Raw genomic sequence first — 14,057 nt, 5'->3', positions numbered from 1 at the left:
GGGCGCGGGGGAAAGCGACCACTCACGGCGCGGGCCGCACATGAACGAGGCGGCCGCTGGAGGGGGCACGGCATTCATGAATGAAATACAGACTCCGAGCGCATGCGCACGGCTCAATAGCTTCACATAGCGCTGGTAGGAGACTGTAGGCAAGTAGCAGAGTGGCGCAGCGGAAGCGTGCTGGGCCCATAACCCAGAGGTCGATGGATCGAAACCATCCTCTGCTAGCTACGGTTTTTTTCCTCTCCCACCGCACCGAGGAAGCTTTGTACAAAACCTCATTAGCGTCCTCATTAAACCCTCATTAACTATCGCTACGGCCTCAGCCGCTCCCTTACGCTCCTCTCTAGCGCGGTTGACTCTTTGGAGCTTATTCTGCTTGAGAGCGTCCCGGGACACCGCCACCCTAGCACCGTGGGCGACCCCGCGACCCAAGCTTGTCGCCGGAGGCTTGTGCGTGTCCCCGATCCACGCGTGTCTCCAAGTTCGTTGAGTGTTCCCAGAATCGCTGGTGTCCCCCAACACGGTGAGTGTCCCTGGAGCCACACGTGTCCCCGTGTCTCTGGAGCCACATGCATCCCCATGTCCCCCCACCTCCCAGGGCTGTGCGTGTCCACGCAGCCACACGTCCTCGTGTTCCCAAGCTCTTGTGCCCGACCCCGCGCCACGCCTGTCCCCAAGCTCTTTGCGTGTTCCTAGAGCCGCTCCTGAATCCCGTTCTGTGCATGTCGCCGGCAACCGCACAGCCCCCGCAGCGGCATCTGGCCGGTGTAACCTCCCCGTTCTCCCGGTACTACCGGGACCGGGACCCTCCGCCGGAAGCAGGAGGCTCGGAGGGACCTTCGTGGGGCCGAGGACCGGCGCTGCGGGGCAGCTCCCTGCTCGTTTGTCCAGCCTCAGCTTCCCTTTTCCCCACTCCCCGGGTGGGGATCTCGGCACCCGCCACCGGGCGGCCCCATCCTACCTCCCTCCCGGTTCTCGGCGGCTGGCAGGGCGGCGTGGGGGGGGCGGGCAGGAAGGAGTTAAGCTCGGTGTGGATGATAACGGCCTTTGTGTCACCGGGGAGGGGGGGGGGAAGGAAGGGCTCAGCCCCGAGGTGGTGGCGGCGTGGGGGGTGGGGGGTGGGAAAAGCCACTCTCCGTGGGCGATGCTGGCGGTGCTGGCCGTGCTCTGCGGCGCGGTGACGGTGGCGGCGACAACCGGGACGACCGCCTTGACTCTTGCGGTGGTGCTGCCCGAACGTAACCTCACCTACCCGTGGGCTTGGCCACGCGTGGGGCCGGCGGTGCGGCTGGCAGCCGCCGCCGTTAACGCCCGGCCCGATCTGCTGCCCGGCTTCACCCTGCGCTGGGTTTTCGGGAGCAGCGAGGACCGGCACGGGGTCTGCTCCGAAATGGCCGCGCCGCTGGCCGCCGTTGACCTCCGGCTCGCTCATCACCCGGCCGCCTTCCTGGGACCCGGCTGCGTCTACACGGCGGCACCGGTCGCCCGGTTCACCACCCACTGGCGACTTCCACTGGTGACGGCGGGCGCCGAAGCCCACGGCTTCGACGACAAGCAGGAGCAGTTCGGGCTGACCACCCGCGCCGGCCCCAGCCACCGCAAACTGGGCGAGCTGGGGGTGCAGCTGCACCGCCGCTTCAACTGGACTCGCCGGGCGCTGCTGGTGTACTGGGACGAGAAGGTGGACGACCGCCCCTGCTTCTTTGCCGCCGAGGGGCTCTACGTCCAGCTGCCCACCCTGCGCAACCTCACCGTCATGGACGTCGTGTTCCGCGACGGCGGCAACTTCTCCTTCGTCATCCAGGAGATCAAGCAGAAGGGGCGCAGTGAGTGGTGCTGGGGGGGGGGGGGGGGGGAACACGCACCGGGGGGGCGGGGGGGGCCCTGTCTGTCCGGGCACCGGCACGGGGAGAGGGGACGGAGCGGTGGGAGCAGGGTGCCGGCAGGGATGAGCTTGGTGGTTCTCCATAGAGTGGTTGTCCGTGGCTCGGAGTGGCGGTGCCCAGCCCCACGCGGGTGTGCCCGGCCCCACGCGGGTGTGCCCGGCTCAGCCCGGGTGGTCACGGCAGCACGGCTGGGACAGGTTGGGAACAGCTCTACACGGCTCCAAGCGGGCGAGCAGGGCTGTGCCCGGCTGTGGGTGGCGGTGCCTGGGTGCTCAGGTCTGTGCCTGGGTGCTCAGGTCTGTGCCCGGGTGTTGGTGGCAGCGCATGGGTGAACGCAGCCGTGCCCTGGTGTGGGTGGCAGTACCCAGGTGATGGTGACAGTAGCCAGGTGTACAGGACCGTGCCCGAGTGTTCCTGGCAGCACAGGTCTGTGCCTGGCTGTCGGTGGCAGCACACGGGTGACAGCAGCTGTGCCAGGTCCACACACTCCTGGTCTGCCCCCCGCTGCACCTCCACCCCGTGTCGTGCCCACCAGGAGCAGCTGAGCATGGCCGCCTGCCCGGCTCCCCTCCGCCCCAGGCTGGCTCTGTCCCCATCCCCGTTGCTGCTCCAGTTGGAGCCATGCTGGGTGGCACCGGGGAAGCGGGTGCCAGCAGGGCTGGCACTGGGTGGGTGGCATCCGGCTGTCCCCAGCCTCGCTATCTTCCTGCTCAGCCTTGGAGGGTGCTATTCTGGGGTCCTGGTGGGTGCCAGGGCTGTGCCTCTGTGACGGGCAGCACCCTGGGGTTGCGCTGGCACCAGGACCCTGCGCCGAGGGGACGGTGGAAGTGGGGCAGGCGGCACCCACCAGGGCCAGCGCGCCACCAGGAATCAATCTCTGCTGGGATCTGGGCCACAGGGAGGAGGAAACGGAGTCGGGAAAACAGGAAACCTCGGCCTGGCGCCCGCGGCAAAGGGCACAGACGGGCAGGGCACGGGGCTGGGGTGGGCAGGCAGTGGGGTTCAGGGGCTCCTGCTCCCCACATTCCTGCCAGCGTGAGCCGCCACGCGCCCCTCCTGCATCGCAGGTTGACCGGGGGTGCTGGGTTGGGGGTCTTGGGGTACCCTGGGGAATGGGGCCGTAGTTCTCAGGTGCCACCTCCCCCCGGGCAGTTGTCTACGTGTGCTGTGCCCCGGAGACGCTGCGGGAGCTGATGCTGCAGGCAGGGCGAGAGGGGCTGACCCGCGGGGACTTCGCCTTCTTCTACATCGACATCTTCGGGGCCAGCCTGCAGGGCAGCCACTTCCCCGAGCCCCAGCGGCCCTGGAAGCGAGGGGACCGCCACGATGCCAGTGCCCGGCAAGCCTTCGAGGTGAGCCCTGGGCACCTAGCTCGGACGTGTGGGCACAGGCGCCCCTCCACGTGCCCGTGGGCACCCAGCAGCTGTGTCCATGGGCACTTGCCACACGCGTGTGCACGGCACCCACACGTGCTCACCCCATGATGGGGAGCAGGCAGGGTCCCTGTCCCCGGGCGGGGGGGGGTCCGGTTGGCCCCGCTGCCAGCCACTCTCCCCCACCCCAGGCTGTCACCATCATCACCTACAAGGAGCCCGAGAACCCTGAGTACCGACCCTTCCTGGCACGGCTGAAGGAGGAGGCACTCACCCACTTCAACTTCTCCATGAAGGACGGCTTGGTGGGACACAGGGCATGGAGCTGGGGAGGCTGGGGGGGCACAGGAGGGAGCTGGGGGACGGGAGGGGGAGCTGGGGGGTAAGAGCAGGCGGGGTGGAGCTGGAGCTGCCGGGGGAGATACAAGAGCTGGGGACATGGAATGGAGCTGGAGCTGCTGGGGCTCACAGCCTGGAGCTGGGGCAAGGGGACACCGCCTGGAGCCGAAGCTGCTGGGGATGAGGAGCTGCAGGATGGCCTGGAGCTGCTGGAGGTGAGGGACCCCTGGCTGCACCCCGTCCCTGAGCCCTCTCCGTGGCCCCCAGATGAACTTCATCGCCGCTGCCTTCCACGACGGGGTCCTGCTCTACGCCCAGGCTGTCAACGAGACGCTGGAGCAGGGAGGCTCTGCCACCAACGCCTCGGCTGTCACACGCCAGATGTGGAACCGAACCTTCTACGGTCAGCTCCAGCCTGCCCCTGCCCCCGTCCCTGCCCCTGCCCTCGTCCCTGTCCTCGTCCGTGCCTCTGTCCCTGCCCCTGCCCTCGTCCCTGTCCCTTCCCCTGTCCCCGCCCTTGCTCCCGCCCCTGTCCCCAGCCCCGCGGGGCGCTGCCTGCCCGGCGCCTGCCTGCCCCTCTCCCAGGACGCTGCTTTGGGATCCAAGCCGCCACCCATGGGCTGGGGTCCTTGGTGTCCCCTCCAGACCTCCCCCATCTGTCCCCAGGCGTCACCGGCTTCCTGAAGATCGACGAGAATGGGGACCGGGAGAGCGACTACTCCCTGTGGGACATGGACCCCACCCGGGGGGACTTCCAGGTGAGCCCTGGGGTGGGGGCAGCTGGAGCCGCGGGGTGGCCGGGGGTCTCCTCCCGCCCATTTCTGATCTCCTTCCCCCAAGATCGTGGCCAACTACAACGGCACCACCAAGAAGATCGAGATGGTGCCGGGCCGTGAGATCCACTGGCCGGGGAACGTGGTCCCCTCCGACGTCCCCCCCTGCGGCTTCGAAAGCAGCGACCCTCTGTGCCACAAAGGTGAGCGGCGCCGGCAGGGGCCGCGACGGGGGACCCCCCCCCACCCTGGGCGCCCACCAGCCCCTCACCACCCTCCTCTCTGTGCAGCCAGCCTGTCCCCCCTGGAGGTCCTGTCCCTCGTGGTCAGCCTGTTCCTCCTGGCCATCACCATCGCCTCCTTCTTCATCTACAGGTGGGGTGCCGGGGTCGGGGAGGGTGACCCTGAGGCTGTGCCGCTGTCCCCGGAGGTGGGGGGGACACAGGCTGGGGGTCTCACCCTGCCCTCCCGGCGCAGGAAGCTGCAGCTGGAGAAGGAGCTGGCGGCCGAGCTGTGGCGCGTCCGCTGGGAGGATGTGCAGATGAGCACCTTGGAGAAGCACCTCCGGAGTGCTGGCAGCAAGCTCACCCTGTCCCTGGTGAGCACCCACCCTGCCCCCAGCCCTGCTGCCCTGCCAGGGACCCGGGGCCAGCCTCACTCCGTGTCCCTTCCCCCCAGAGGGGCTCCAACTACGGCTCGCTGATGACCACGGAGGGGCAGTTCCAGGTCTATGCCAAGACTGCGTATTACAAGGTACAGGGGAGCAGTGCTGGGCATCCACCACCCCACCAGGCTTCACAGGGCCTGGCAACCCATGGCAGGGCTTCATGGAGCCCATCACTTGGCACTGGAGAGCTTCATCAGGGCTTCAGGGTGCCCCTCACCCAGTGCAGGGTCTGTGTTGTGACCATCAACCCCACGCTGGGGCTTGACGGGGCCTCTTGACCCACCTCAGGGCTTCATGGAGCCCATCACATAACATCAGGGCTGCATGGTGCCCATCACCCAGCGTTGGGGCTTCACCCAGCACCACGCTGCTGGGCACCATCCCCCCCTGTGTCTCCCCAGGGCAACCTGGTGGCCGTCAAGCACCTCAGCCACAAGCGCATCGAGCTGACCCGCAAGGTCCTGTTCGAGCTGAAGCACGTAGGTGGACCCCGGCCTGGGGGAGGGGGGTGCCCAGCCTGCGGTGCCCGGGTTGGGGGGGGGCACAGCACGAGCCTGGGGCCCTGCTCTGCTCCACTTCAGATGCGGGACGTCCAAAATGAGCACCTGACTCGCTTCATCGGGGCCTGCACCGACCCCCCCAACATCTGCATCCTGACCGAGTACTGCCCGCGGGGCAGCCTGCAGGTACTCAGCCGCAGCTTCTGCCTCCAGAGCTGGGGCTCCACGGTGCCCAGCACCCAGAAACAGGGCTTCACGGTGCCCAGCACCCAGTGCTGCAGCTTCTCAGTGCCCAGCACCCAGAAACAGGGCTCCACGGTGCCCAGCACCCAGTGCTGCGGCTTCACAGTGCCCAGCACCCAGTGCTGCAGCTTCACAGTGCCCAGCACCCAGAAACAGGGCTCCACGGTGCCCAGCACCCAGTGCTGCAGCTTCACAGTGCCCAGCACCCAGAAACAGGGCTTCACAGTGCCCAGCACCCAGTGCTGCAGCTTCACAGTGCCCAGCACCCAGAAACAGGGCTTCACGGTGCCCAGCACCCAGAAACAGGGCTTCACAGTGCCCAGCACCCAGTACTGCAGCTTCACAGTGCCCAGCACCCAGAAACAGGGCTTCACGGTGCCCAGCACCCAGAAACAGGGCTTCACGGTGCCCAGCACCCAGAAACAGGGCTTCACAGTGCCCAGCACCCAGAAACAGGGCTTCACGGTGCCCAGCACCCAGTGCTGCAGCTTCTCAGTGCCCAGCACCCAGAAACAGGGCTTCACAGTGCCCAGCACCCAGTGCTGCAGCTTCACAGTGCCCAGCACCCAGAAACAGGGCTTCACAGTGCCCAGCACCCAGAAACAGGGCTTCACGGTGCCCAGCACCCAGTGCTGCAGCTTCTCAGTGCCCAGCACCCAGAAACAGGGCTTCACAGTGCCCAGCACCCAGTGCTGCAGCTTCTCAGTGCCCAGCACCCAGAAACAGGGCTTCACAGTGCCCAGCACCCAGTGCTGCAGCTTCACAGTGCCCAGCACCCAGAAACAGGGCTTCACAGTGCCCAGCACCCAGTGCTGCAGCTTCACAGTGCCCAGCACCCACAAACAGGGCTTCACGGTGCCCAGCACCCAGTGCTGCAGCTTCACAGTGCCCAGCACCCACAAACAGGGCTTCACGGTGCCCAGCACCCAGTGCTGCAGCTTCACAGTGCCCAGCACCCAGAAACAGGGCTTCACAGTGCCCAGCACCCAGTGCTGCAGCTTCACAGTGCCCAGCACCCACAAACAGGGCTTCTCAGTGCCCAGCACCCAGAAACAGGGCTTCACAGTGCCCAGCCCCCAGAAACACGGCTTCACAGTGCCCAGCACCCAGTGCTGCAGCTTCTCAGTGCCCAGCACCCAGAAACAGGGCTTCACAGTGCCCAGCACCCAGTGCTGCAGCTTCTCAGTGCCCAGCACCCAGAAACAGGGCTTCACAGTGCCCAGCACCCAGAAACAAGGCTTCTCAGTGCCCATCACCCAGTGCTGGGGCTTCATGGTACCTATCACCCAGCACTGGGGCTGCCCAGAGCTGCTCTGCCGGTGGCCAGGGTGGCAGGGAGGTGGCTGCAGCAGGCAGGGGGATTGCTGCAGCCCATCCTGGCACCCTCCATGGTGATGAAGCCTCCCTGTGTGCCCAGGACATCTTGGAGAACGAGAGCATCACGCTGGACTGGATGTTCCGCTACTCCCTCACCTACGACATCGTCAAGGTAATGAGCTGGCTGCCACCAGGCACCCAGGTCCCGTGGGGCTCCCCCGTGCCCAGAGCGGGTGAACAACTCAACCAGGTCATAAAATCACAGCGTGGCTCAGGTCGCAAAGGACCTCAGAGCTCATCTCCTCCAACCCCGCCCTGCCCAGGGGCACCTCTCAGCCAGACTCTGCTGCTCAGGGCCTCATCCAGCCTGGCCTTGAACACCCCCCCCCCCCCAGGCAGGAGGCATCCACAGCCCCCCTGGGCAGCCCGTGCCAGAGCCTCCGCGCCCTGGCGCTGAAGAGCTTCTTCCCCCAAGGTCCAGTCTAACCCTGCTCCGCCTGTGCTCCCCCACCCCCGGCAGGGGATGCAGTTCCTGCACAACGGCGTCATCGTGTCCCACGGCAACCTCAAGTCCTCCAACTGCGTGGTCGACAGCCGCTTCGTGCTGAAGATCACCGACTACGGGCTGGAGAGCTTCCGCCTGGCCCCCGACGGCGACGACTCCCACGCGCTCTTCGCCAGTGAGCAGCACCCTGCCCGTGCCCAGCACCACCCCCCCCAACCCGGGGGATGGCGCTACCGGGGCCCCTGCCTGGCCTGAGCCCCTCCTCGGTGCCACGCAGAGAAGCTGTGGACGGCGCCGGAGCTGCTGCGGATGGAGTCGCCGCCGGCCCGCGGCACGCAGAAGGGAGACGTCTACAGCTTCGGCATCATCCTGCAGGAGATCGCCCTGCGCAGCGGCGTCTTCTACCTGGAGGGCATGGACCTGAGCCCCAAGGGTGAGGCAGGAGGGCTGGGGTGACGGTGCCAAGGGGGCTGTATGGGGGGGGGGGGGGGGGGGGGGGGGTGCCCGGCCCCTCTGATGGGCGCTCGGCCCCGCAGAGATCATCGAGCGGGTGAAAGGTGCGGAGCGCCCCAGCTTCCGCCCCTCGGCCAACGTCGGCGTCCACATGGAGGAGCTGGGGCAGCTGATGCAGCACTGCTGGGCGGAGGACGTCCTGGAGCGCCCTGACTTCAACCAGATCAAGGTCCAGCTCCGCAAGTTCAACAGGTACCTCCCCCTCTCGCAAGCCCGCGGCTGAGGGGTGACCCCCAGGAGGGGTCCCTGGGCGGGTGCTCACCCCCTGCCCGCAGGGAGAGCAGCAGCAACATCCTGGACAACCTCCTGTCGCGCATGGAGCAGTATGCCAACAACCTGGAGGAGCTGGTGGAGGAGCGCACCCAGGCCTACCTGGAGGAGAAGCGCAAGGCTGAGGCTCTGCTCTACCAGATCCTGCCCCAGTGAGCACTGAAGGGGAACCTCTGGGTGCCCTGATGCTGCTGGGGACCCCCACGCATCACCCCAGCATGCCCTGCCCGACCCAGGCATGGGTGCCCTGCATGGCTTGGGATGCTTGAAGGAGCTGGAGGCACCAAGGACTTCCTACGTGGCTTGGGGCTGGGGGTGTTTGGAGGGGCTGGGGACACCAAGGACCTCTACATGGCTTGGGGCTGGGGGTGTTTGGAGGGGCTGGGGACACCAAGGACCTCTGCATGGCTTGGGGCTGGGGGTGTTTGGAGGGGCTGGGGACACCAAGGACCTCTACATGCCTTGGGGCTGGGGGTGTTTGGAGGGGCTGGGGGTGTTTGGAGGGGCTGGGAACACCAAGGACCTCTGCATGGCTTGGGGCTGGGGGTGTTTGGAGGGGCTGGGGACACCAAGGACCTCTACATGGCTTGGGGCTGGGGGTGTTTGGAGGGGCTGGGGACACCAAGGACCTCTACATGGCTTGGGGCTGGGGGTGTTTGGAGGGGCTGGGGACACCAAGGACCTCTACATGGCTTGGGGCTGGGGGTGTTTGGAGGGGCTGGGGACACCAAGGACCTCTACATGGCTTGGGGCTGGGGGTGTTTGGAGGGGCTGGGGACACCAAGGACCTCTACATGCCTTGGGGCTGGGGGTGTTTGGAGGGGCTGGGGGTGTTTGGAGGGGCTGGGGACACCAAGGACCTCTGCATGGCTTGGGGCTGGGGGTGTTTGGAGGGGCTGGGGACACCAAGGACCTCTACATGCCTTGGGGCTGGGGGTGTTTGGAGGGGCTGGGGGTGTTTGGAGGGGCTGGGGACACCAAGGACCTCTGCATGGCTTGGGGCTGGGGATGTTTGGAGGGGCTGGGGACACCAAGGACCTCTACATGCCTTGGGGCTGGGGGTGTTTGGAGGGGCTGGGGGTGTTTGGAGGGGCTGGGGACACCAAGGACCTCTGCATGGCTTGGGGCTGGTGGTGTTTGGAGGGGCTGGGGACACCAAGGACCTCTACATGGCTTGGGGCTGGGGGTGTTTGGAGGGGCTGGGGACACCAAGGACCTCTACATGGCTTGGGGCTGGGGGTGTTTGGAGGGGCTGGGGACACCAAGGACCTCTACATGGCTTGGGGCTGGGGGTGTTTGGAGGGGCTGGGGACACCAAGGACCTCTGTATGGCTTGGGGCTGAGGACCCCCAGACTGCTGCATGGCTCAGGCTGCCTGAAGAGTCCAGGGAGCCCGAGGACCCCCCCCCCCCCCTTGATGTGGTTTGGGGGTGGGAATGCATGAAGGGCTGGAGACATCAAGGACCCTCCGTGGTGGCTCTCTGGGACTTGGGGCACCTAAAGGAGCCAGGGATGACCCCATCACGGCTCCAGGGCTGGGTGTCCTCAGAGGGCTGGAGACCCCCCCAGGACCTCCTGGTATAGCTGGAACCTGGGGACACCATGGCCCCGGGGAGGGTGAGGGGAGCTTCGTCCACCCCCCTCACCCAGCCCCTGCACCCCTCCCCAGCTCGGTGGCAGAGCAGCTGAAGAGGGGGGAGACAGTGCAGGCCGAGGCCTTCGACAGTGTCACCATTTACTTCAGTGACATCGTCGGCTTCACCGCCCTGTCGGCGCAGAGCACTCCCATGCAGGTGGTGACGCTGCTCAACGACCTCTACACCTGCTTCGACGCCATCATCGACAACTTCGACGTCTACAAGGTGAGCGCGGCGCCCGCGGGCGGACAGAGGCGCGGACAGACACACGGACAGGGGCGGGCAGGGGCGGACACAGGGACGAGGGCATGGATGGACACACGGACAGGCATGGACACACGGACAGACACACGGACAGGGGCGGGCAGGGGCGGACACAGGGATATGGGCATGGATGGACACACGGACAGGGGCGGGCAGGAGCGGACACAGGGATATGGGCATGGATGGACACACGGACAGGCATGGACACGCGGACAGACACACGGACAGGGGCGGGCAGGAGCGGACACAGGGATATGGGCATGGATGGACACACGGACAGGCATGGACACGTGGACAGACACATGGACAGGGGCGGGCAGGGGCGGACACAGGGACGTGGGCACGGGTGGACACACGGACAGGCATGGAGATGTGGACAGACACACGGACAGAGGTGGGCAGGGGCGGACACAGGGATGAGGGCATGGATGAACACACGGACAGGCATGGACACACGGACAGACACACGGACAGAGGCGGGCAGGAGTGGACACAGGATGTGGGCACGGGTGGACACACGGACAGGCGTGGACACACGGACAGACATAGAGGCGGGCAGGGGTGGACACAGGGACGTGGGCACGGGTGGACACACGGACAGGCATGGAGACGCGGACAGACACACGGACAGGGGCGGACACAGGGATATGGGCATGGATGGACACACGGACAGACACACGGACAGGGGCGGGCAGGGGCGGACACAGGGACGTGGGCACGGGTGGACACACGGACAGGCATGGACACACGGACAGAGGCGGGCAGGGGCGGACACAGGGACATGGGCATGGATGGACACACGGACAGGCATGGACACACGGACAGACACACGGACAGGGGCGGGCAGGGGCGGACACAGGATGTGGGCACGGGTGGACACACGGACAGGCATGGACACACGGACAGACACACGGACAGGGGCGGGCAGGGGCGGACACAGGGACGAGGGCATGGATGGACACACGGACAGGCATGGACACACAGACAGACACACGGACAGAGGCGGGCAGGAGTGGACACAGGGATATGGGCACGGGTGGACACACGGACAGGCATGGACACACGGACAGACACACGGACAGGGGCGGACACAGGGACATGGGCATGGATGGACACACGGACAGGCATGGACACACGGACAGACACACGGACAGGGGCGGGCAGGAGTGGACACAGGGATATGGGCATGGATGGACACACGGACAGGCATGGACACACGGACAGACACACGGACAGAGGCGGGCAGGAGTGGACACAGGGATGTGGGCACGGGTGGACACACGGACAGGCATGGACACGCGGACAGACACACGGACAGAGGCGGGCAGGGGTGGACACAGAGGCATGGACACACAGACAGACAGACACGGGCGGAGTGGACACAGGCATGGACACATGGACAGACAGACAGACACAGGCAGGGGTGGACACACAGGCATGGACACACGGACAGACACACGGACAGAGGTGGGCAGGGGTGGACACACAGGCATGGACACACGGACAGACAGACAGGCAGGGGTGGACACAGGCATGGACACATGGACAGACAGACAGACACAGGCAGGGGTGGACACAGGCATGGACACATGGACAGACAGACAGACACAGGCAGGGGTGGACACAGGCATGGACACATAGACACAGGCAGGGGTGGACACAGGCATGGACACATGGACAGACAGACAGACACAGGCAGGGGTGGACACACAGGCATGGACACACGGACAGGCATGGGCAGGGGTGGACACAGGGACATGGGCATGGATGGACAGAGGGACATGGGCATGCAGGGACACACAGACAGGCATGGACACATGGACAGACCTGGACACACGGACAGATGTGGGCATGGATGGACACAGGGACTTGGGCATGCAGGGACGCATGGACAGACATGGAGACACGGACAGACCTGGGCATGGATGGACAGAGGGACATGGACATGGATGGGCACAGGGACGTGAGCATGCAGGGACACACACGGGCACGGGGGGACACGGCTGGACACACGGACCCGAGCGGACACACGGACACAGGCGCCCCAGGGGTCAGGCTGGGCACCCCGCAGCCAGCGTCCCGGGCCCCCCTGGCGCCTCCCCACTGCCGCCCTGCCCGCAGGTGGAGACCATCGGCGACGCCTACATGGTGGTGTCAGGGCTGCCGGTGCGCAACGGGAAGCTGCACGCCAGGGAGGTCGCTCGCATGGCCCTGGCGCTGCTGGACGCCGTCCGCTCCTTCCGCATCCGCCACCGCCCGCAGCAGCAGCTCAAGCTGCGCATCGGCATCCACACGGGTGGGTGGGGAGGGGGCGTGGCCGCCCTCCAGGGGGCGGTGGGGAGGGGGCACGGCGTCCGCAGGGGGACAACGGGGAGGGGACGCCTGGCACTCCGGCGGCCAGGGCACCCAGTGCTTCCGTAGACCCCCGGGGAGTCCCCCCCTCCCCCCCGCAGAGGGAGCCCCCCAGCAGGGGGGGCCTGGGCCGGGACGTGCGGCCATCAGGGGTGGGGGCTCGCTGGGTGTCCCACAGGACCTGTCTGCGCCGGCGTCGTGGGTCTCAAGATGCCAAGGTACTGCCTCTTCGGGGACACGGTGAACACTGCCTCGCGCATGGAGTCCCACGGGGAAGGTGAGGGGGGGCTGGGCACACAGGGGTGCTGCCGGGGCTGGGACTTGACACCCATGGGTGCTGCTGGGGCTGGGACTTGACACCCGTGGGCGCTGCTGGGGCTTAACATCCATGGGTGTTGGTGGGACTGGATACCTATGGATGCTGCTGGGACTGGACACTCATGGGTGCTACTGGAGCTGGACACCCATGGGTGCTGCTGGGGCTGGGACTTGGCGTCCATGGGTGCTGCTGGGGCTGGGTTGGACACCCGTGGGCGCTGCTGGGGCTTAACATCCATAGGTGTTGGTGGGACTGGATACCTATGGATGCTGCTGGGACTGGACACTCATGGGTGCTGCTGGGGCTGGACACCCATGGGTGCTGCTGGGGCTGGACACCCACGGGTGCTGCTGGGACTGGACACTCATGGGTGCTACTGGGGCTGGACACCCATGGGTGCTGCTGGGGCTGGACACCCATGGGTGCTGCTGGGGCTGGATACCCATGGGTGGTGCTGGGACTGCAACTGGACACTCATGGGTGCTGCTGGGGCTGGACACCCATGGGTGGTGCTGGGACTGCAACTGGACACTCATGGGTGCTGCTGGGGCTGGACACCCATGGGTGCCATCTGGGCTGGGCACCTCCCGCAGCGCTGAAGATCCACATCTCGGCGGTGACCAAGGCTGTGCTGGAGGAGTTTGGCTGCTTCGAGCTGGAGCTGCGAGGTGATGTGGAGATGAAGGTGAGGCCCCAGCCCCCACCCCCGAGCAACCACCTCCGTGGCTGCCCCGTTGGGGACCACCCACCTTTGCATCCCCCTCCCCTGCACCCTACCCCCCCCCGCACTCCAAATCCTGGGGCAGTGCCCCCCCTGACGCCCCCTTTTTTCTCCCCAGGGCAAGGGCAAGCTCAGGACTTATTGGTTGCTGGGGGAGCGTGGAAGCAGCACCCGGGGCTGACCCCCCGGCAGCCCCCAGCAGCACCCAGGACCCCCGGGGCTATTCCGGGCGCCACCGCCAAGGGCTCCCCCCCAAGCCCAGACCGGGGCTGACTGTGAAGGGGTGGGGGGGGGGGCGCCAGCAGCAGACAGGGGCAGGATGTGCCCCCCCCCCCGACCCGCACCAAACTGAACCCCGACTCCTCCCGGGGTGGG

At 66.7% G+C, this 14,057-nt stretch overlaps 1 protein-coding gene and 1 non-coding gene across 2 annotated transcripts; both read left to right on the top strand.

Annotated features, from left to right (window-relative positions):
- Nucleotides 1-155: 155 nt before the first annotated feature.
- Nucleotides 156-227, top strand: TRNAM-CAU (transfer RNA methionine (anticodon CAU)). The gene has a single exon. It is a non-coding gene; the product is annotated as a tRNA-Met (tRNA).
- Nucleotides 228-1,130: 903 nt separating this feature from the next.
- Nucleotides 1,131-13,960, top strand: NPR1 (natriuretic peptide receptor 1). Its single transcript, XM_054177510.1, has 21 exons — nucleotides 1,131-1,829; nucleotides 3,042-3,241; nucleotides 3,454-3,567; nucleotides 3,869-4,004; nucleotides 4,268-4,359; nucleotides 4,442-4,577; nucleotides 4,665-4,749; nucleotides 4,852-4,972; nucleotides 5,053-5,127; nucleotides 5,443-5,520; nucleotides 5,623-5,727; nucleotides 7,202-7,273; nucleotides 7,622-7,781; nucleotides 7,884-8,039; nucleotides 8,143-8,311; nucleotides 8,395-8,541; nucleotides 10,059-10,251; nucleotides 12,412-12,586; nucleotides 12,821-12,919; nucleotides 13,555-13,646; nucleotides 13,801-13,960. Exons 1-21 carry the CDS (start codon nucleotides 1,148-1,150, stop codon nucleotides 13,861-13,863), a joined length of 3,150 nt encoding a protein of 1,049 aa, XP_054033485.1. The 5' UTR covers nucleotides 1,131-1,147; the 3' UTR covers nucleotides 13,864-13,960.
- The last annotated feature ends 97 nt before the right edge of the window (nucleotides 13,961-14,057 follow it).

This window comes from Dryobates pubescens, chromosome 41 (assembly GCF_014839835.1).
Source record: "Dryobates pubescens isolate bDryPub1 chromosome 41, bDryPub1.pri, whole genome shotgun sequence".
NCBI lineage: Eukaryota > Metazoa > Chordata > Aves > Piciformes > Picidae > Dryobates > Dryobates pubescens.
The sequence above is the reverse complement of the archived record's forward strand: the minus strand, read 5'-3'. Positions and strand labels throughout refer to the sequence as shown.